Raw genomic sequence first — 24,058 nt, forward strand, 5'->3', positions numbered from 1 at the left:
CGCAGGCGTATTGGCTGGGTAAGGCCCCCGCTGGAGCGGCCGTCTGTGGGGTCGACAATGCGTAGGAGGGGTGGGCCACGCGGCTGGGGGTGTAGGCCTGAATATTGCGCGAGGTGACCGTCATGGATGGCGCTAGCTTCTTTGTCTCTGCGAGATCGAGCGTGGCCCCCTCTAAGAGTCGCTGGCATATGAGATCTGACCCAATCCCCGTAACAAAAGAGTCCCGCACAAGGAGGTTTGAATGTTCCGTGGCCGTGACGGCCTGACAGTCACAGTCTATGACTAGTGGAATTAAAGCACGCCAGAAATCTTCTCCGGACTCACCAGGGAGCTGACAGCAAGTGGAGAGTACGTGTCTGGCGAAGAGCGTGTTCGTCTGCTGGGCGTAATTCTCTTTAAGTAGCGCCATCGTAGTTCGGCACGTCCTGGATCAGAGGAAAGACGTTGGGAGCTCAACCTTGTGTACAGTATCTGTATGTTCTGAGCTTTCGGAATTGGGTCTGGTACAGACCTGATGTACGCCTTGAAACAAGCTAGCCAGTGCTGAAAGTCCTTTTTGGCATCACTTGATTGCGGATCCAGCTGCAGGCGATCCGTCTTGATGTGGATGTCCATCTTCTGAAAATCTTAAGAGTAATAAATTGATGCACGATCAATTGGACAAAGACGAGAGTTGAATACAACTGAGGCTTTATTACTCTTAAGATATGTGGCCTTTAACAGCAGCTGGTGAAATGGCTGCTGCACGGAGGACACACATATTTATACTCCGCCTACTGGGCGGAGCCAGCAGGCAGGGACTACCGCTGTACCTGTAGTACAGGGTCTTACCGTACATCTCCTAATATATGTATAACAGTGGTTTACCACGCAGCACAGAATCTATTGCACACACTTTGGGAATTTCCAGTTTTGACACATCTTCATTGGCAGCCTCAGCAGCTACCAAGTCATCCAAAAAACTACTCAGTGAGATACCAAGTCATCCAAAAAACAAGACTTTTACATCAGGCCCAGGTTCCACTGCTCCCCCTGCTGTCCTACTCTTTTGGGCATGTTGAATCCGGTGAAGAATAAGGTCTGCTGCTTTTGTCCTCAAGTCCCCATCCCACTGTCTTTCGAAACCCGTTCCACTGCTCTGACCCAACTACCCACCTCCTGATCACCCCCTCCCCTGAACCCAGTGCTGCTGCTCTACCAAAGCCAACATCCCTTGAAAGAATTTTAAAAAGTGTTCAAAGAAATGAAACAATTGTCTTTGATTCCCTCCCAGGTCACTCATTTTGTGTTGCCAACCTTTCAGGGTTGGCCTGTAGTCTCCAGGAATTGACTCCTGTAAATTGACTGGTGTGCAACCTTGGAGAAATATCACCAGGGCATTAGAAAAGATGATTTTTTCCCCCAGATAGTAAAATATTGAAAATGGTGGGGAAATGCTGTTTGGCTGACAGTGGATGATGAGTTGTTTTGCTTTGCACCACAAGGTTGGATGTACTGACCGATGACGATCAGCAGCGAGCTATTCATATGACAAAACCTCCAGGAGTACATTTAATAACAACTGGCAACCCTACACTCACTGTAGATTAACTTTCTACTCCTGGTGATGCCAGGATAATCCTGGGAGACCTAAAGCCTAAAATAACACAATACCCCTCACCGGGGCCTGACCAAAATTGCCATCCAGAGGGGGCTTCTTCAGCCCGAGTCGGGCGCAGGTAATGGGGGTAATAGCTGTGGCTGGTGTCCGTGTCCGGTTGACCCTGCAGAAAGAGCACGCGGTGTCCACTGGTACGTTTGGCGTCTCTGCGACCAGTGGAGCACGGAGAAAATAAATTAATAGTGAGCACCATTATTAGTGAAAAGTTTTCTAAGCTCCCTCTGGCTGTGGTTTAATTCTCCCTTGGTTCAAAAGTAGTCATGGGATGGATGGAGACTTGTGTCTGTTGTTGTTAATAGTGATGGCGACAACAGCTCAGTGAGATACCAGCCCTCCAAACAGATGATGAGAGAAAGGGAGCTCAGTGACGTTTCCCAGGCGCGCCGGAAGAGCGGCGCCTGATGATGAGGCGCAGCTTCCGGTGCCTCAGACGCTTGACTGAGTTAAGCTGAGTTCAGCCTCCCTTTAAACCTCTTCCGCTCCGTCTACAAGGGGTTCACCCACCCCCGGTACCCCGCGATGCCCAAGAAGAAGACCGGGGCCCGAAAGAAGGCTGAAAGTCGCAAAGAACGGGAAAAGCAAACTCGGGCGGCCAGAGACGTGGTGGATGTGGCGAAACACCCCTGCAATGCCTCCATGGTGGGTAAAGAGGAGCAGTCAGGAGGCTGTCCACATGCACTGACTCAAGGAGGTAGAGCAGGCACGGCCACAAGCTTCTACCGATACCCGAAACTGCCTTTCTTTCACTCCATTCTTAATTTCCAACTCATTTATTCTGGCTGAAGGTTTTCCCAGACCATTGCTGAGTGTTTCCATGTGTTTGACTGTTGGGAGGTGTGATGGCAAAGATTAATTTCTTTTCCACTCTGATTTCCTGTATGATAATCTTTATTAGTGTCACAAGTAGGCTTACATTAACACTGCAGTGAAGTTACTGTGAAAACTCCCTAGTCGCCACACTCCGGCGCCTGTTCGGATACACTGAGGGAGAATTCAGAATGTCCAAACAAACACGTCTTTCAAAACCTGTGGGAAGAATGCGGAGCACCCGGAGTAAACCCACACAGACACTGGGAGAACATGCAGACTCCGGTCAGACAGTGACCCAAGCCGGGAATCAAACCCGGATCCCTTGCTTTGTTAAGCCACAGTGCTACCCACTGCTAATGTGGCCTGTAGTAGTTCAGTAGTACCAGCAGTGATTGCCATTACATGTTGACAATTGCTTGCAGTATTGCAATGATCGCACTAGCCTCTTCTAATTCTGCCCTGGCCAGCCTCCCACTTTGCTACTGCTATAAACTTGAGCTCACAAGAAGAGCACTGCTATCTGGATCCCATCTTGCACTAAGTCCTGTTCAGCCACACCCTCCTCTGTGCCTTTTGACACCTATTGGCCCCTATTCCAGCAATGCCTCGATTTAAAAGAGTCTTACCCTTGTCTCTCTCTATCTCGAACATCCTCTGAGATTTCTGCGTTCCTCCAATACCACCCTCTTGTGTGTTTGAGATTTTCTTCCCTCCACCATTGACAACTCTTATGTTCAGGTACCCAGGTCCTAAACTCTGGATTCCTTCCTCTAAATTTCCACCTCTCCCCTTAAAGCACCGTTGACCATTATTTTGGTGTCACATTCATATATCTCCTTATGTCGCCAAATTCTGTTTGCGAATGTACCTATATTGTGACTTGGAGTGTTTTACTATGTAAAGGGTGCTTTCCATACAAAAGTTGTCAGAAGATAAGTTCAGAGATTGCATGATGTTTACTTCATACAGATTAACAGCAAAGGACCAGATATGAAACAGTTTAGTGGTGCTGGGATATAAACCTGCTGATTTTCTGTTATGATGTGAACAGAGCGCTCCCTTCTGTACCAGCCACCTCCTTCAAGAAGACCACCATAATACCAGTACCAAAGAAGAACAAGGTAGCCTGCCACCGACCGGTGGCCATGTCATCTGTTACCATGAAATGCTTCGAGCGGCTAGTCATGAGACGGATCAACGCCATCCTCCCAGACGGTCTCGATCTATTGCTGTTCGCCTATCACCGCAACCGGTCCACAGCAGATGCTATCTCCCTGGCTCTACAATCAACACTCTAACACCGCGACAACAAGGACACCTATGTAAGACTGCTGATCATGGACTAGACTACGGCTCCGCCTTCAACACCATTATCCCGCCTTCGGTGAAGTAAAAAGAGTTGAAGAGTTCGATGGCTTGATCACCGCTGTTGAGAGGAGAAGCGTGATCTTCCTTGCATCAGGCGCACCCACGAGGTCTGAAGCTTTGATGTACAGCAGAAACTTTTGCTTGAATGTCCGCCAGTTGGCACTGAGATTGTCGGAGGTCCTGAGCTCGTGAGGAGCCTGAATCTTTTCCATGATGCCGGGATACATCCGCTGGTCGTCACGGAACGGACTGAAGTAAACCACCTAGATTAAGCAGTCTCCTGGTAGCATTGTGGTTAGCACAATTGCTTCACAGCTCCTGGGTCCCAGATTCGATTCCCGGCTTGGGTCACTGTCTGTGCGGAGTCTGCACTTTCTCCCTGTGTGTGCGTGGGTTTCCTCCGGGTGCTCCGGTTTCCTCCCACAGTCCAAAGATGTGCAGGTTAGATGGATTGGCCATGCTAAATTGTCCTTGGTGTCCAAAATTGCCCCTAGTGTTGGGTGAGGTTACTGGGTAATGGGGATAGGGTGGAGGTTTGGGTAGGGTGCTCTTTCCAAGAGCCGGTGCAGACTCGATGGGCCGAATGGCCTCCTTCAGCACTGTAATTTCTATGAAATCTATGAAGTGGAGCATTTTTTTCCATTTCCCACATCAGCTATCGTGGTGTGCGAGTGAGGTTGCCCATTATTGACAGTTTTATATTGACAGTTAGTGTTCCAGTTTCCTCCCACAAGTCCCAAAAGACATGCTTTTTAGGTGAATTGGACATTCTGAACTCTTGATCTGTGTACTCGGAACAGGCACCGGAATGCGGTGACTAGGGGCTTTTCACAGTTACTTCATTGCAGTGTTAATTTGCAGCCTACTTGTGACAATAAAGATTATTATTAATATTATATACTGTAGACCTGCGCCCACTCCAGTCTGGATTGAGTCAGCCTGAATCCACTTCATATAGGACTCTTAGGTTGAGCAACCAATGAAGACTGATGGAGCCAAGCTTGCCTGAACCGAACCCAGGTTTTGAAAGTGAAATCCCATCTTTTGTAGCAAATATCTAATTCACTGTTGGATCTGAGTGTACAATTCAGTTGTTTGAATCTATTCATGTTAGAGTTTTCAAGAAGCAAGTTACTTTACCAAATACTTGAAGAAAAAGACTTGTGTGTGGTGCAGAAAATTGTGACAGACAGGTTTGATGCTTTTTAATAAATTAATTCTCAAGGCTGTTATTGGCATGGCCAGTATTTATTGCCTGTCCCTAGTTTCCTAGGTTTAATATAACTGAGTGACTTGCGACCCAATTCCGAGGGGAGTTAAGTGTTAACCAACATTCACTGTCTTTAGAATGAAAAAAAGTTCTTTATTAAAATTGATTTGATTTTGTTTTAGCTCTAATAATGTTTTCTCTTTTGTTTCCAATAAAAACAGGAATGTGATAAATGCCAAAGGTAAAATATACCCAAAGTTAATACTTTCCTTGTTCAATGTTTTTTGATTTAACACTTAACATATTTAGTCATAGACAATGGCAGTGTAATACTATTATCATATTAGCCTGTTGTATTTGTGCTATGATATATTGAACATTTCAACTACATATAAAGAAATTTGACCTGATGTAAAGGAATGTCTTAATCTCTGTTTCTGTTGGCTTTTTTGTAAGCTCCTAAATCTATTAATTGACTGAACTTATAATACAGATACTGCAATATGAATTCTAGTACAATAGATGCTTATCACATGATTCTTCAGGACCTAACTTTACATTTGTTTCCCATGTTCACTTTCCTCATTGAACAAGACGGCAAAAGAACCGTGCTTTTTGTTACTTCTGCAATTCAGTACAAAAGTTACCTATTTGCGCACAGTGTGGTAAGTACGTTCTTGAATTAGTGCCTTCAGGCAGAGCACAGATACCACACCATATGTTTAACTGTTTTATCATCCTTTCTTTTAAAATGCTTCGCGATACTGAGATCCAGTTTGGTGTGCACTGTCAGTAGGGACCAATTAGATCAATGGCCTAATGTTAAATCAGATACCAGGGGTTGAGGACATTGAATGCCCCATAGGTGTCCTAGTGGATGGAAGGCCATGGCTAGGCAATTGGGAGTTTGAAATTCGTAAGTGTTGGGCATGTTTTATTTTTCAGATGTGGACGCAGGATGAAGTGAAATTATAAAAGAGTAAGGGGCTGTCAGGGATACAAGTTACCCCTGTCTGTGCGGAGTCTGCACATCCTCCCCGTGTGTGCGTGGGTTTCCTCCGGGTGCTCCGGTTTCCTCCCACCGTCCAAAAGATGTGCAGGTTAGGTGGATTGGCCATGATAAATTGCCCTTAGTGTCCAAAATTGCCCTTGGTGTTGGGTGGCGTTACTGGGTTATGGGGATAGGGTGGAGGTGTTGACCTTGGGTAGGGTGCTCTTTCCAAGAGCCGGTGCAGACTCGATGGGCCGAATGGCCTCCTTCTGCACTGTAAATTCTATGATCTATGATCTAAGTTGTGAATAGCACATAGGTAGGAGATGGCCATGATCAAAATTATGGGGCTAAGAAGCCACAAGAAATGTCAAGGATTGTGGTTATGTGTATGGGTAGAAGAGCCTGTATGGTGGAAGAGGTTAATGAAGAACAAGAATAGTTAATTCATAGAGATGACCAGGGGAGGTGTGATCAAGATTGAAATCACAGAGGATGAGAAATATTTCAGGGCAGTAGCTGATGGTAATTGGGAGGGAAATGATCTTGATTGTTCTTGGGTTTTGACAATGAAGATTTTAAAGAGTGAATTAGGTGCAGCAGGATCGAGATTCCTAACTTATTTCCCCCTGAATATCTCATGGAATGATTTCATATGGTCTATGTTTGAACCAAAATGGTTATTTTAAAGTATTTTAAAATAAACATCAATATTGACACTACTGAAACATCAAATTTGACGATTTGGAGCACCTGTCTTATTTATCAATGTGAACAACAGGTTCAAGTTAAAATTTCACTCGATAAAATTCAAGAAAACAGCATAGGTTCTGACAGACATTTAAAAAGAACTCGTACTAAGAACAATGTGATACCAGGTTATTTAAAAAGCGAAATACAGTTCTTTAAACTGGGCTGTTACCCCATGGCAGAGTGGTTAGCACTGCTACCTCACAGCTCCAGGGACCCAGGTTCAGTTCCGACCTTGGATGACTGTCTGTGTGAAGTTTGCACATTCTCTCTTGTATCTGCGTGGATTTTCTCTGGTTTCCTCCCATAGTTCAAAGATGTGCAGGTCAGGTGGATTGGCCATATTAAATTGCTCCTTAGTGTCCAAAGATTAGGTGAGATTGTGGGGGAGTGAGCCGAGGTAGGGTGCTCTTTCAGATAGTCAGTGCAGCCTTTCTGGGCCGAATGGCCTCCTGCACTGTAGGAATTCTATCATGACCATTACATTAAAAAAAAACTTTATTTAAATTAATCCAGTTCCTGTGAAGGTAGATAATCACTAGATTAAACATAACGTGCTGCAGTACATCAAGCTCCCTGTGAAGCAACTCCATTATTTGAAAAAAGTTTGGTTAAAGTCCCATTTTATGGGCCCTGATTGGTCTGTTTTCTGGTTGACATGTGACTGTTAATCTGATTGGTTTGTCCTGTTAGCAGGGAGAGATGAGATGCTGGATTTGCACTCAGTTCCAAGAGCACACTGACTTATTCAGTTCCTTACTGTGTTTATTTGGCACCAGGCTGTATTTCTGAGCTCCCCTTCTCCAAGAACAACTGCTTTTCCCATCTTTGCCTGCCGCAGATCGCTGTGACTTTTCAGGTTCCATTTGGATTTGGCTGCTGCATGAAGTCTTTTAATGTTATGGAGGATCGGTTCCTGGAAATCGACAAGCCCTGGTTGAAAAATAGGTCTGAGAAAGCCAGGTCGTAGCAGATCATAAGAGAAAACGGTGAATAGTGAAATCAGCAGCCCAAGGTTGGAGAGGGGAAACTGGGTTTAAAAAAAGTTGAGTGGGGGAAGCTGTATAGGAAATGGCTAATAAGAAAAATAAAATACAAAAGAAGAGCAGCATTTATGTAGAATGCTGGGGATTAGATTGAGGTAAGAAGGGAAAAAGATAAAAGACAAAGAAAAGGCATATGCTTTAAAACAAAGAATTGGTTGCAGGAGAGATCAGGTCACTGCTCGGAGGATGTCAATGACCTGATAGCCAGTGGGTACAATTTATATGGAAGACATGTACAAAAACAGAGCCTCAGGACTCTGGCAGCTTCACCCCTATAATCGTCAAACTATGTGTTGGTGAGTAAACTAGGCCATGTGACCTGTTCCTGATCAGAATGCTGGGAACATGGTAATCTATTGATGACTGAGCAGAATGTATGGTGATGCAGAGTGCGTTCCTGCTCTGGAAGATGGCACAAGCATCAGAATTGCCCATGGGCTGAGCTATTTTCTTCAAACTGGTCTGAGGCACCTTGGGGTTCAGCAGCATGGAAGAGGCAATATGATCTGGAATGAGGTGAATCAGGAGGGACCCCCTGATGAAACCCCAGACTCAAGAATACTTAACGAATAGCGAAAGAGAACATTGCTGGTGGCTCAGATTTTAGCAAAATATTGCAGATGCTAGAAATGTGAAACTAAAATGAAAAATAGTGGAGATGCAGATTGGCTAGCCTCTGTGGGGAGAGCAGACTAGTTTGATTTAGCTGCAAATCAGTCTGTACTGTAGCTTCTTCACGCACAATGTTTTCTTTTTGTAAGTTGCATCTTTCTGTCCTCCAGGCAAAACAAAATGTATGCTTAAGAGCTCAGACTGTGTTGTTAAGCACCCTGGTGTCTACAGTACCGGGCTTGCTATGGTGGTAAGTATTCACTTGGCTTTTCTGTGTCTGTGCAATTGGTGGAGTTTTCCTTTAGGACAATTTTGTGACTGGGATTTGACGCTCACGCATTGTGCACCTACTTTGCGAGTTTGCTTCTACACAAATCATTTAAGTTTAACCATTTTGCTGTGAACCACTTTATTGAATTTACTGTGCAGATTTTGAATTAGTCCAACATTAAAGATTACCAGGAGAATGATTCTAATTCAATTTAAGAAACAGTGGGCAAGATTGTTTGTGTGTGCAGATTATCGATCCCCAAGCGCAGAATACAAGTTTTGTTTGTTGCATTGTGTAACTGATAAAAATTTGTCTTATTGCGCCTTACGAGAACAATATTGAAAATGTATTTTTAAAAAGTCTTTGTTAGCATTGGTGAACAATAAACATTAGATTGATGACACTCAAGCTTAATCTACTTAAAATATAGGTAGTCAGGAAGAAAATAACTTTTTTCCCCTTTCTTCCCCTCTTAGGGAGCAGTTTGTGACTTTTGTGAGGCTTGGGTGTGTCACGGGAGGAAGTGCCTGAGCACACACGCCTGTATCTGTCCCCTTGCTGATGTTGATTGTATTGAATGTGAGAGAGGTGTATGGGAACATGGTAAGGGTTATCTCGAATTGCCTCTTTCTGGAAGGGTAAAGGTTTTATACTGGGCCATCGATATACACAGTTGATGATATATTTTTATGAAATATGATTTTGTATATGGCTTGATGGTGACAACATTGGGATCAACTAATAGTAACCACCATGGATGTGACGTAAATTGTATTCCATGTCCCCATATCTATATCATCTTCTACAATTCAGGTAAAGTAATAACAATGCTAAAAGTAGATATGGAATTTAATTGGAACCTAAATTGATGCAAGTGTTTTGGGTATTTTAAGGGTGAATATCCATTTACTGAATTAAGCAGTCGAAGACATTCTGATAGTTCACAGCTGTTTTATTGTGAGACAAGAGTTCAGTACAAATACTAGTTTCCACTACTTTTATATAGTAATGACCTGCAAACGTGTGAACCCCTGTATCTTAACAATCAACCGGTAGAGGTTATTGAGTATTTCCAGTATCTGGGATTAAACGTCACAGAAAATATCCAACTGTATCTTTCAAAAAAGGCTGGTCAGCATCTGTTTTTAATTAGAAAACTGAAAGGGCTTTGGAGTGAAACCAGATGTTTTAGAGAAGGTATGCAGAAGTCATGTCGAGAGTATTTTAACATGCAATATGACAATCTGGTACGTAACCCAAGTGTGAAATGTAAAAGTGAACTGGCCAGAATTGTCAACACTAATCATTGGTAGACAGCAGAACAGCTTGATAATTTATTAACAACGCAGTTCAGAGGAAAGCTCTGGACACCATCGATCACCCCTCTCACTCTTTATATCATCAATTTGAAAGGCTCCCTTTGGGCCGGCACTTTAGAATGCCCATTGCCAGGAACAATCTGTTCAAGAGGTCTTTTGTTCCCAGTGCCAAAGGTTACCAAATAACATAATTTAAATTTAACCTGCTATTTTATTTTAACTGCAGTAAGTGCTTTAATGGCAGAGTGTAATGTCATATATTTTTAAAAGGGTCCTTGGAATCTTTTGGCCCCTTTTGCTTACTGTCATTACCATTGCTTTAAAAAAAAACAAAAAAAAATCCCTCCATCATGGATACCGGAACAGACTCTTTACCAATTACATTTTAAAACATACTGGATGTACTCAACAATCTTAAGGATACATTGTTCTCTGCCCAAGGGTTTTCTTAATTCCACTTGTAGTACCCCTCTCGATGCAATCTTCCCGTCTGACCCCTGCTCTGGACACGCCTGCAACCGTCAGCCCCATCATCATGCCATCCATATCTGTTGTTCTTCCATCTCTCCTGGTTTCGGTTTGCTCCTGGCTCCAATTGTCTTCAGGCTCTGCTGTGTCCCTATATCTTGGGGCAGTATGGTAGCACAGTGGTTAGCACAGTTGCTTCACAGTTCCAGGGTCCCAGGTTCGATTCACGCTTGGGACACTGCGGAGTCTGTATGTTCTTCCCCTGTCTGCATGTGTTTCCTCCGGGTGCTCCGGTTTCCTCCCACAGTCCAAAGATGTGCAGGTAGGTGGATGGGCCATGCTAAATTGCCCCTCGTGGCCAAAAAAAAAGTTAGGTGGGGTTACGGGGACAGAGTGGAGGTATGGGCTTAAGTAGGGTGCTCTTTCCAAGGGCCGGTGCAGAGTCAATAGGCTGAATGGCCTCCTTCTCCACTGTAAATTCTATAATTCTATGATCACAGAACCTGGGGTAGGATGCTGCTGGGGATAGTGTAGTTACCCTTGCCATTTAGAAATGGGGGAGAAAACACAGTCTTTGGCCCAGTTATCCATCAACCTCTAATCCTTATCCTGAATGCCGCAGTTGATTAGGATTCATTGAAATTGAATATTGACTAGCAAACAACATATCTATATTATATACACTGTACATATGGAATCTTGAAATAATTAGTATAGTATGGCACACCATGAAACACACCATAACACTGTTTATAAATGCACAAAACTACAGAAGTATATTGTGCAGTTCACATCTGAGCTTCTGGTTTGCTATGCAATGCTTTGGAAATCTGTGAGGAGCCATGTCCCCTTTTAGCTACCTGGCCGTGCACCAAAGCTCCCCAAGCATGTTAAGCAAAAGTTGCCCCCTTTTAGTTTGCCGTAAAAAAACAAATTGAAGGTTCTGTGCACTTAACTGGACACTGAGGTGTCAGTCAGACTTTTTCTTGCTTCCATTGTGAAACTAATTCTTCACAAATGAACATGCGGCAGCATTTTTTAACTGCTTTTATGGTATATGTGTAGCATTTGCAGGTTGGATCTTCTGAAACATTTTGCATGCAATAGTTCTTGCTTTTGATTCAATAATACTTGTGGCAAAATGTTTTTTTATAATTCAAGGCCATTAACCCACAGCGCCACCTAATGACTGTATTAACAATCTACAGCCGGATAGCATTTCAATACAAATAGCAGCACCCTGCATTAGGAAACCACTGCTGCAGCTACATAATAGAGGTAGAGACTATGGGCCCTTTATCAGACTGGTGTTTTCCTATTACAAAACGACAAAACTAAATTTGAAGCAAAAAATAGCTTTTTCTAAATTACCCAATAAAATATAACACATTAACATAACTACACTCTCTCACCCTGGGCTTTCCTTCGGGAATGATCCTTATCTCCGTGTCTATACATTCAAGGGACCAGACTTAAAAGGATATTGTGGCAACTGGTTTAACCATCCACCACAACATCTGTCTACCTATATCTGGTCCTGCTCTAGTCTGCTAAAGCTCTTTACGATTCCAGGATCACCCTGGAACGTAAAGATAACCTCCGGCTTCTGTTCTGTCCTGCAAGTTATTCTATACTGGGCCATTTACTAGGCCAGAGCCAAAGGATATACAACCCGTGGATTGCTGTAATGCAACAGACAGAGTTTTTATTTTTCTTATGCTGTGCGCTGTCACAGGCTTGAATACAAAGACTGGGCCTAAAGCCTGACATATGAGGTACCAAGGTAGTAATCTCAGGATTGCTACCAGTGCCACGTGATAGTCAGAGTAGGAATGACAGGATAGCTAGGATGAATACGTGGCTTGAGAGATGGTGCAAGAGGGAGGGTTTCAAATTCCTGGGACATTGGGACCGGTTCTGGGGAAGGTGGGACCTGTACAAATCGGACGGTCTGCATCTGGGTGGGACCGGAACCAATGTTCTCGGGGGTGTGTTTGCTAGTGCAGTTGGGGAGGGTTTAAACTAATGTGGCAGGGGGGTGGGAACCGATTGTAGGAAGTCAGTGGGGATGGAAACAAAAGGCAGGAAGGGAGAGTGTGTAAAGCATGACCAGAGAAAGCAGGGCAGAGAGAAGGAAAGCCTACATTAAACTGCATTTATTTCAATGCAAGGGGCCTGACGGGCAAAGCGGATGAACTCAGGGCATGGATGGGCACATGGGACTGGGATATTATAGCTATGACTGAAACATGGCTAAAGGAGGGGCAGGACTGGCAGCTCAATGTTCCGGGGTACAGATGCTATAGAAAGGATAGAACAGGAGGTAAGAGAGGAAGGGGAGTGGCGTTTTTGATTAGGGAGAACATTACGGCAGTACTTAGAGGGGATATATCCGAGGGTTCGCCCACTGAGTCTATATGGGTGGAACTGAAAAATAAGAAGGGAGAGATCACCTTGATAGGACTACTACAGGCCCCCAAATAGTCAGCGGGAAATTGAGGAGAAAATATGTAAGGAGATTACAGATAGCTGCAAGAAAAATAGGGTGGTAATAGTAGGGGACTTTAACTTTCCCAACATTGACTGGGACAGCCATAGCATTAGGGGCTTGGATGGAGGGAAATTTGTTGAGTGTATTCAGGAGGAATTTCTCATTCAGTATGTGGATGGACCGACTAGAGAGGGGGCAAAACTTGACCTCGTCTTGGGAAATAAGGAAGGGCAAGTGACAGAAGTGTTAGTGAGGGACACTTTGGGACAAGTGACCATAACTCCATTAGTTTTAAGATAGCTATGGAGAATGATAGGTCTGGCCCAAGAGTTAAAATTCTTAATTGGGGCAAGGCAAATTTTGATGGTATCAGACAGGAACTTTCAGAGGTAGATTGGGGGAGACTGTTGGCAGGCAAAGGGACGGCTGGTAAATGGGAAGCTTTTAAAAATGTGTTAACCAGGGATCAGGGTAAGCACATTCCCTTTAGAGTGAAGGGCAAGGCTGGTAGAAGTAGGGAACCCTGGATGACTCGAGATATTGAGACTCTGGTCAAAAAGAAGAAGGAGGCATATGACGTACATAAACAACTGGGATCAAGTGGATCCCTTGAAGAGTATAGAGATTGTCGAAATAGAGTTAAGCGGGAAATCAGGAGGGCAAAAAGGGGACATGAAATTGCTTTGGCAAATAATGCAAAGGAGAATCCAAAGAGATTCTACAGATACATAAAGGGGAAAAGAGTAACTAGGGACAGAGTAGGGCCTCTTAAGGATCAACAAGGACATCTATGTGCAGAGCCACAAGAGTTGGGTGAGATCCTGAATGAATATTTCTCATCGGTATTCACGGTGGAGAAAGGCATGGATGTTGGGAAACTAAGGGAAATAAATAGTGATGTCTTGAGAAGTGTGCATATTACAGAGGAGGAGGTGCTAGAAGTCTTAAAGCGCATCAAGGTAGATAAATCCCCGGGACCTGATGAAATGTATCCCAGGATGTTGTGGGAGGCTAGGGAGGAAATTGCGGGTCCCCTAACAGAGATATTTGAATCATCGGCAGCCACAGGTGAGGTGCCTGAAGATTGGAGTGTGGCGAATGTTGTGCCCTTGTTTAAGAAGGGCAGCAGGGAAAAGCCTTGGAACTACAGACCGGTGAGCCTAACGTTTGTAGTAGGTAAGTTGTTAGAAGGTATTCTGAGAGACAGGATCTACAAGCATTTAGAGAGGCAAGGACTGATTCGGGGCAGTCAGCATGGTTTTGTGCGTGGAAAATCATGTCTCACAAATTTGATTGAGTTTTTTGAGGGGGTGACCAAGAAGGTAGATGAGGGCAGTGCAGTAGACGTTGTCTACATGGACTTTAGCAAAGCCTTTGACAAGGTACCGCATGGTAGGTTGTTGCAGAAGGTTAAAGCTCACGGGATCCAGGGTGAGGTTGCCAATTGGATTCAAAATTGGCTGGACGACAGAAGACAGAGGGTGGTTGTAGAGGGTTGTTTTTCAAACTGGAGGCCTGTGACCAGTGGTGTGCCTCAGGGATCGGTGCTGGGTCCACTGTTATTTGTGATTTATATTAATGATTTGGATGAGAATTTAGGAGGCATGGTTAGTAAGTTTGCAGATGACACCAAAATTGGTGGCACAGTGGATAGTGAAGAAGGTTATCTAGGATTGCAACGGGATCTTGATCAATTAGGCCAGTGGGCCGACGAATGGCAGATGGAGTTTAATTTAGATAAATGTGAGGTGATGCATTTTGGCAGATCGAATCAGGCCAGGACCTACTCAGTTAATGGTATGGCGTTGGGGAGAGTTATAGAACAAAGAGATCTAGGAGTACAGGTTCATAGCTCCTTGAAGGTGGAGTCGCAGGTGGACAGGGTGGTGAAGAAGGCATTCGGCATGCTTGGTTTCATTGGTCAGAACATTGAATACAGGAGTTGGGACATCTTGTTGAAGTTGTACAAGACATTGGTACGGCCACACTTGGAATACTGTGTGCAGTTCTGGTCACCCTATTATAGGAAGGATATTATTAAACTGGAAAGAGTGCAGAAAAGATTTACTAGGATGTTGCCGGGACTTGATGGTTTGAGTTATAAGGAGAGGCTGGATAGACTGGGACTTTTTTCCTTGGAGCGTAGGAGGCTTAGGGGTGATCTTGTAGAGGTCTATAAAATAATGAGGGGCATAGATAAGCTAGATATTCAACATCTTTTCCCAAAGGTAGGGGAGTCTAAAACTAGAGGGCATAGGTTTAAGGTGAGAGGGGAGAGTTTCAGAAGGGCCCAGAGGGGCAATTTCTTCACTCAGAAGGTAGTGAGTGTCTGGAATGGGCTGCCAGAGGTAGTAGTAGAGGCGGGTACAATTGTGTCTTTTAAAAAGCATTTAGATAGTTACATGGGTAAGATGGGTATAGAGGGTTATGGGCCAAGTGCGGGCAACTGGGACTAGCTTAATGGTAAAAACTGGGCGGCATGGACTGGTTGGGCCGAAGGGCCTGTTTCCATGCTGTAAACTTCTATGATTCTATTTCTATGATGTCACCAGTGCTCATGTGACTCACCTCTTGAAGGGACACTGCCCCAGCATGACTTGCAACACAACAGTCACCTGTATAAACCTGTTGCAGCAATAAGTGCAAGGATAATGTGGACTTCTTGTCACTAAGATTGATCAACTGCCTCTTCCCTGACCCTCCCTTCCACTCATCTACCAGGCTAAACTTCCTCTGAAGCACCCCCCTCCCCGAGCCCTGAACTCTCTTTCTCCCATTTGTTTTGCAATTCTCCGCTCACCTTGCCCATAAGACCCACGTCCTTCTCCCTTATTCCCACTAAACTCATTCTCACCCGTGTCCCTTCCTGGTCTCTGTTGTAGTTGGTATTGTAAAGCATTCTCTCTTTTCAGATGTTGTCACTTTCTCCTTTAAATCTGTGACCATCATCCCTCTCCTCAAAGCAAGATACAGTTGAACCCTCTATCCTTGACTATCTTCTCATCTTCAACCTCTCCAAAATTCTTAAATGTTACTGTCAAATACATGCCCAATTTTTCTGGAACTCCGAGTTTGAATCTCTGCAATCGGGTTTCCGTCCCTGACCCAGTGCCAAAATAACTCCCGTCAAAGTCATAAATGATGACCTACTTGACTGACAGAACTAAACTTTCCTGCCTCTTCCTTCTCAACCTGTCTGCGGCCTTTGACATGGTTGACCACATTATCCTCCCCTAAAGCCCTCGCCACTGAATTTGCTCTCACCTGGTTCCATTCTCTCGCACGTTGTGAAAATCAGTGCACCATAAAATCATTGTTCACTGCCTACTTTAAATATGGCAATGCTTATGAGGAAGTTGTTACATTGACGGGGACATTTTCTGTTTCTCTGGGACCATAATTTATATTGTAACCTTACAGGAGGAAGGCTGTTCCGCTGTTCATTCTGCCACAATTTCCTGTGTGAAGATGATCAGTTTGAACACCAAGCGAGCTGCCAAGTTCTGGATTCTGAAACATACAAGTGTGAGTCATTTTTAATGTATCCGATGCAGACTTTTTTTTAATAGACCCCCATGATTTTAATGTAGCTATGAATTAGTTGTTTTTCTTGAAGTTGCTTTTAATTAGTGGCTGTCCAGTGACATGTTTTAACAGCATGTATCCAAAGTTTATAGTATCAATTTCAAATTTCGAAAGGGTCGGAGTTCTGCCAGCATTGATCGGTTGTTGCCCAACAGTAAACAAATTATTTCGGGGATCCCATACCTAGTGGGTACTCCTGCAGAACGCAAATACATTTGCAGCTCCGAAAAATGTATCTCAATCTATTGGAAGTGCTGCATTATGGTGCAGGAGCTCTTCCATTTCCCAGCATTAACATCTCTCTCCTTGATGACCATAGTCACTCAGCAAAATAAACATGGTTGCGAGTGGCTATGACATTGTCAAATGATTTACGTGAGGCCAGAGTAAGGACTAGGTCAGTTCCTGGTTCAATTAATGATGTGTTTATCCCCATTTCTACGTTACTGATCAGAACGTAATTTCTTTGCAGGCATCTCCTGTAATCGCCTGGGACAACATTCTTGCCTGCGTTGTAAGGTAACTGACTTTAAACAGTTTTTCTCTATTCCATTGATGAGATTTGAACACCACAGAATTAGCTAATTAAATTCACCCTTTATAATTGAACCGGACATGCCTATTTTGTTTTCTAAATGGCAAGTTCAACTTGAACAAAGGTTACACTTTTTTTCATTCCCCTCTCCTTCCCTTCCCTTCAGGCCTGCTATTGTGATGATCATGTTCGCAGCAAGATCTTCAAACAGGAAAAGGGGAAAGTGCCACCTTGTCCTAAATGTGGTCATGAAACACAGGAGACAAAAGATCTATGCGTGTCCAGTAAGTTCAATCGTAATGGTTTTGCTCTTCTGTTAGTCTGTCTTAAACAATATATCTCAAAACATTATTGCATGGATTTCAATGAAACGTGGTACATGGGTATGACCCAATGAAAAACTGATTAATTTATGGTTAAGGTGTAGATCTAGATCCTGGAATTTTTTGAAAGGATCCATTAACACGAGGAGATGGGGCAAATTTACCTTTTTTTTTTTTTAGAATGTTGGGGCTTGTCTCCGCTGCTGTGGTGGAATCTATCATGGCGTTAAAATGTGAGCAGAGTTTTCAGAACAGGTTGTTTGCTGAGGACTGGCTTGCAGCTCCCACAATGGGATGGAAGCTCTCAATAAAAATATATTTTTTTCAACTTTGTAGTTTCAGAGCATCAACCAGGCAGGACAACCCCTCAAAGGAGAGCTGCATAATTGTAATAATATTGAGTTAACACAGTGTGGCAGATGTATGCACTCTACTGAGCGCCCTCTTCACTTTCCAGATATTGGATTGGTCTATTTTAATTAAAAGTTTGCATTATTTAACATCGCTTAGAAGAAGATCTCATAAACCATGAGGACATTTTATTATAAAATGGATGTAGGATAATATTGCACTGTCATGGGACGTTTTAAATGACGTACCTGCTCCCACCGCAGAGTTCAAATCTCCATCCCTGTTTGCAAAATTCTGCAGGGGTTCTTCCCGCCCTACATCTCAATCAATTTCCTCTACTCGTCCATCATTGGCAGAGCCTTCAGTCACTGTGTACCTCACTCCAGAATTCCCTTTGCCGTTAATATTGCTACCCACCTCCAAGAACCTCTTGAAAATCTTTGACACTTCTTCCCGCAAGTGTTTCAGTTGCCTGGCATTTAGTCTTCACTGTATCTTTTGGATGCTTCTCCAAAGCAACTGACATAAAGGGTTGCTTTTTGAATTTGTGTTGTATTTCCATTTAGTATGTTAATGCACGTGGAAGAAATATGTGCACAATGCACTGTCATCCTGGTGTACCTACTTGGACAAGTAAATTCTTATACTGTTCTGTAGCTCTAAAAATTTGAAATATAGCCCTTCAAGAGATTTGGGTTCAATTTCATCCTAGACTGATGAGAGAATGTTTTTAAAATCTATATCTTAAGTACTTATAGTTTCTGCGTATAATTGTTTTGGTATTGTTAATCAAATTGGGTAGTGGATCTTGTGTCAACCGCATAAAATTGCTCACATGTTAGCTGTCGAACAACAAAGAACAAAGAAATGTACAGCACAGGAACAGGCCCTTCGGCCCTCCAAGCCCGTGCCGACCATGCTGCCCGACTAAACTACAATCTTCTATACTTCCTGGGTCCGTATCCCTCTATTCCCATCCTATTCATGTATTTGTCAAGATGCCCCTTAAATGTCACTATCGTCCCTACTTCCACCACCTCCTCCGGTAGCGAGTTCCAGGCACCCACTACCCTCTGCATAAAAAACTTGCCTCGTACATCTACTCTAAACCTTGCCCCGTACATCTACTCTAAACCTTGCCCCTCTCACCTTAAACCTATGCCCCCTAGTAATTGACCCCTCTACCCTGGGGAAAAGCCTCTGACTATCCATTCTGTCTATGCCCCTCATAATTTTGTAGACCTCTATCAGGTCTCCCCTCAACCTCCTTCGTTCCAGTGAGAACAAACCAGGTTTATTCAACCGCTCCTCATAGCTAATGCCCTCCATACCAGGCAACATTCTGGTAAATCTCTTCTGCACCCTCTCTAAAGCCTCCACATCCTTCTGGTAGTGTGGCGACCAGAATTGAACACTACTCCAAGTGTGGCCTAACTAAGATTCTATACAGCTGCAACATGACTTGCCAATTCTTATACTCAATGCCCCGGCCAATGAAGGCAAGCATGCCGTATGCCTTCTTGACTACCTTCTCCACCTGTGTTGCCCCTTTCAATGACCTGTGGACCTGTACTCCTAGATCTCTTTGACTTTCAATACTCTTGAGGGTTCTACCATTCACTGTATATTCCCTACCTGCATTAGACCTTCCAAAATGCATTACCTCACATTTGTCCGGATTAAACTCCATCTGCCATCTCTCCGCCCAAGTCTCCAAACAATCTAAATCCTGCTGTATCCTCTGACAGTCCTCATCGCTATCCGCAATTCCACCAACCTTTGTGTCGTCTGCAAACTTACTAATCAGACCAGTTACATTTTCCTCCAAATCATTTATATATACTACAAAGAGCAAAGGTCCCAGCACTGATCCCTGTGGAACACCACTGGTCACAGCCCTCCAATTAGAAAAGCATCCTTCCATTGCTACTCTCTGCCTTCTATGACCTAGCCATTTCTGTATCCACCTTGCCAGCTCACCCCTGATCCCGTGTGACTTCACCTTTTGTACTAGTCTACCATGAGGGACCTTGTCAAAGGCCTTACTGAAGTCCATATAGACAACATCCACTGCCCTACCTGCATCAATCATCTTAGTGACCTCCTCGAAAAACTCTTATCAAGTTAGTGAGACACGACCTTCCCTTCACAAAACCGTGCTGCCTCTCACTAATACGTCCATTTGCTTCCAAATGGGAGTAGATCCTGTCTCGAAGAATTCTCTCCAGTAATTTCCCTACCACTGAAGTAAGGCTCACCGGCCTGTAGTTCCCTGGATTATCCTTGCTACCCTTCTTAAACAGAGGAACAACATTGGCTATTCTCCAGTCCTCCGGGACATCCCCTGAAGACAGTGAGGATCCAAAGATTTCTGTCAAGGCCTCAGCAATTTCCTCTCCAGCCTCCTTCAGTATTCTGGGGTAGATCCCATCAGGCCCTGGGGACTTATCTACCTTAATATTTTTTAAGACACCCAACACCTCGTCTTTTTGGATCTCAATGTGACCCAGGATATCTACACACCCTTCTCCAGACTCAACATCTACCAATTTCTTCTCTTTGGTGAATACTGATGCAAAGTATTCATTTGGTACCTCGCCCATTTCCTCTGGCTCCGCACATAGATTCCCTTGCCTATCCTTCAGTGGGCCAACCCTTTCCCTGGCTACCCTCTTGCTTTTTATGTACGTGTAAAAAGCCTTGGGATTTTCCTTAACCCTATTTGCCAATGACTTTTCGTGACCCCTTCTAGCCCTCCTGACTCCTTGTTTAAGTTCCTTCCTACTTTCCTGATATTCCACGCAGGCTTCGTCTGTTCCCAGCCTTTTAGCCCTGACAAATGCCTCCTTTTTCTTTTTGACGAGGCCTACAATATCTCTCGTTATCCAAGGTTCCCGAAAATTGCCGTATTTATCCTTCTTCCTCACAGGAACATGCCGGTCCTGAATTCCTTTCAGCTGACACTTGAAAGCCTCCCACATGTCAGATGTTGATTTGCCCTCAAACATCCGCCCCCAATCTATGTTCTTCAGTTCCCGCCTAATATTGCTATAAAACAAAGTGATACAAAATACCAACTCATGCAGTAGTGAGAGAGGAATGAGCTTTTCAGGTTTTCAGGTTAACTCAAATTGATGGCTGAGGAAGAGGTTTTGTCTCATATCCGACTTTGCCATGCTTGATTTGGGTATACCTTATAATACCTTAGCAGGATGCCCATACTTGAACCTGTGCTTTAGTCTCCAGGAATAGGGCTATGTGTGTGACACCCAATTAACTCAGGTATGTTTCTGCAGTACTGCCCTTCAAAAAGCCAAGTCTTTTTCTTTTTGCCCTCGAACAGCTCTCGTACGGAGGGACTGCGCGATTAACATACAATGCCATGTTTGTTTCTCATAGGAAGTATAATTAGAAAAGCTTTGTTGAACCACGTCATTATTGTACTAGGTTTAAATTTGAGATTATCTCTTGTGTGGGGTCAGAATTTGGTTTTGTACCTGAATAACATGTGTCAGACTTGAAAAGAAAATGATTCATAACCAGATGCTCTGCAAACTCCACCGGCCCAGTTTTAACTCTTAAGTGAATGAGCTTTGCGTAGGTTAAAATCTCACTCCACGTTGTGGTGGTGTAATGTTTAAATGATTTGGTCGCATCAGCTGACAACCATGAGCTTAAATAACATAAATCTTAAATTGCACATCAAATGAATTGTGTTTGTGTTTTAGCTCGCACATTGAAGTTTGGCAGACAATCTGGTGTTGACGATGATGGCGCCTCTGGTTATAATGACTACTGGAAAAATCTGGCATCGGGAGGAAGTGGAACGTATACTGTTGACGAAGATGATGAGTATGGTGAAGATGATGATGAATATGATGAAGATGAGGATGATGAAACAGAAGAGAAAACTGACAAAGAGGCTGATGATACCGTTAAGGGTTATCGTGATGAGTTTGCTGCACTCAATCTGGGGCGAACTTATGCAAGTGGCTACGCAGACTATGAAGAATCGTAAGGATGTATCATAATGGACACTCATTGAGGATGGAGAATGGTGTGTTACTTTATATTTAAAAATGTACCTTCAAGTGAAGTGTTAACGTAAGATGAATGATAAATTTGCACTGCAACAAGTAGTTATTTGTTGGTTTGACAGGAACATCTCAATGAAAACCTTCTTCAAATCCTTTAAATAAACATCGTTTATTAATTCACGTGTCCCTTTTGTTTAAAAATGATTCACTTTTAATGACCTAGACATTTAACATTTGTGTCTTTCTGCGTTTCAGTTTTTGCTTCCTTTTTAAAATTTATTTTAACTCTTTCTCTCATCAAGAATGTAATTGTTACAGGTGTCATTATTTGTTTGGCCTAATAGGTGTCTAAATATTTCTTCTTAATAGTGTTATGTTTGAAAATTTGTTCTTGAATGTCTCTCTAGCATGACGCAGTTGCCCAAGAGTAGGTGGCAGTGAGCCTAGGCTGTTTGGCCCAGCTGGCTGTATGGCATTAACAAGGTATGTATCGTGGGGGGAGAACAGACATACTGCTGTCCTGAGAAAGGAATGCAGCTACATGTCCCTCTCAGGGAGCTAAGGCCTTCCTGGGACCTTGTCTCAGCACTCCTATGTATCTGTAGAGGGTTGTAGTGAGGTGATGGTGATGTTCAAAGGCTCCTGTCAACACTGGCCCCCAAAGCCAAGGTAGCAGCTATCTGAGGTTCTATGACAGTTGAGAGAGGCTCCATCATTTAGGGGAGCAAGGTTGGTCTGCCACTGTGGCTTTAATAATACCACTCCAGCCATGTCGGACAGAGTGATCTTCAAGCACTATGCGTGGTGGCAACATCTGAGCTGGTGCATATGCTCACAAGGATGGCTTCTTCCTCCAATGGCTCAGGGGCTTCTGTACTTCAATGAAATGAAAGAGAGGGGCCAAGAGTTCGATCTTAGTTTGAAGGGAATGCTGCTGAAAGTAGCTGAGGTTTGTCATGTACCCATGGCCACAACTTACCCACTGCTCATGATGGCAAAAACACTTTGAGTGGAAAGAGGGTGTGCAGATGGGCTTTTTGTTCTTCATTAGCAGCTTTTAGGCATAGTTGAACAGTAGGAACACTTCTACAAGAAAGAATGTGGTGTGTCACTGTGAGAATCTTGAGGTTTTCTTCTGAGGAAGTGCCTATCATGCTGGAATTGATGGTATATAATGTCAGATGAGAGCTGAAAGGAAAAGTGTAGGTGTGAGGAGATAGAAGTGTCAGTATGGTTAGACCACACCAGAGAGCGGACTGAGGTGGGCAGGAGAGTAATGAGGCTGTAGGCAGTGAAAAAGTGAGCAAAGACTAGAATGGGATTCTTACCTTGACAACACAAGCAAAGTCTGAGATTTTTCACCTTGGTGCAAAGCTGGTGACATTCACATGCCCTGTGACGACTTCTCAGTGTCACTGGGATTGATGCCTGGCTCACTAACCCTGGTGGGGAAAGAAGGATGACTGCCCTCCTGACTGCTCAGACAAACTGGCATCAGATAACCTAGGTTCTCGGGAACTCTTGCTGTCACCTTCTGGAATTGGTGAAGTCCCATCGTTGTCTGTAACCAGATTGCAGCTCTCTTTGAGACGAGCTGGCTACATTTATGTGCTACCAGAGATGCCCGATTTCCAGGCCCCAGATGGTTTGTAGGCATTTAGTAGTGTGGGTAGAATTGACTGCAACCTTGAGTGATTATAACCAACAGGCAGCAGCTGAGGACAGAACATCTGAACATAAGAAATAGGTGGAAGGGCAGGCCATTCAAATCCTCAAGCCTGCTCTGCCATATATCCCATGAGTGAATAAAAAGGGAACCAGCCTATTATCCCTCTACTCTCCGTATACTTCCTAACCATTTCCCTATATAAGCCAGTGAGTTCTTAATATTTTCCACGTTTACTATTCCTGTGGAATCAACATTTTACCAATGAAGAGTAGCATTTCTGCATTGTTCCCATCATTTCCTCAGTGACTTTGATCGAAAGTTGCTGATGAACCTGGAGAACATTCTGCCAAACCTGCAATAGGAGATTGGAAGAAACTCTTGTGGAAATTCCAGGCGTGAGCGTTAATGAGAATGGCAGATGGTGAGAATCCATTTGAGTGGGTTTACTGAATATCATCAGATACAATCATTAATCAAGAATACCTTGGTGATTTCACTGGATAAAAGCAAATTACTGTGGATGCTGGAATCTGAAACGAAAGAGAAAATGCTGGAAAATCTC

General features: G+C 43.7%; 1 protein-coding gene across 1 annotated transcript; it reads left to right on the plus strand.

Annotated features, from left to right (window-relative positions):
• Positions 1 to 2,060: 2,060 nt before the first annotated feature.
• On the plus strand, positions 2,061 to 22,003 carry znf330 (zinc finger protein 330). The gene is made up of 9 exons (XM_072495631.1): positions 2,061 to 2,299; positions 5,270 to 5,289; positions 5,643 to 5,713; positions 8,618 to 8,697; positions 9,195 to 9,321; positions 16,417 to 16,521; positions 17,054 to 17,100; positions 17,283 to 17,400; positions 21,519 to 22,003. The coding sequence occupies exons 1-9, from the start codon at positions 2,180 to 2,182 to the stop codon at positions 21,806 to 21,808; spliced, it is 978 nt and encodes a 325-aa protein (XP_072351732.1). The 5' UTR covers positions 2,061 to 2,179; the 3' UTR covers positions 21,809 to 22,003.
• Positions 22,004 to 24,058: the final 2,055 nt, after the last annotated feature.

This window comes from Scyliorhinus torazame, chromosome 3, assembly GCF_047496885.1.
Source record: "Scyliorhinus torazame isolate Kashiwa2021f chromosome 3, sScyTor2.1, whole genome shotgun sequence".
Classification (NCBI taxonomy): domain Eukaryota; kingdom Metazoa; phylum Chordata; class Chondrichthyes; order Carcharhiniformes; family Scyliorhinidae; genus Scyliorhinus; species Scyliorhinus torazame.

Coding starts and splice junctions, on each gene's coding strand:
- znf330 (XM_072495631.1), top strand. CDS start 2,180: ATGCCCAAGAAGAAGACCGGGGCCCGAAAGAAGGCTGAAAGTCGCAAA. Junction 17,101..17,282: donor ATTCTTGCCTGCGTTGTAAG/GTAACTGACTTT, acceptor CCTTCCCTTCAG/GCCTGCTATTGTGATGATCA. Junction 17,401..21,518: donor AAAAGATCTATGCGTGTCCA/GTAAGTTCAATC, acceptor TTTGTGTTTTAG/CTCGCACATTGAAGTTTGGC.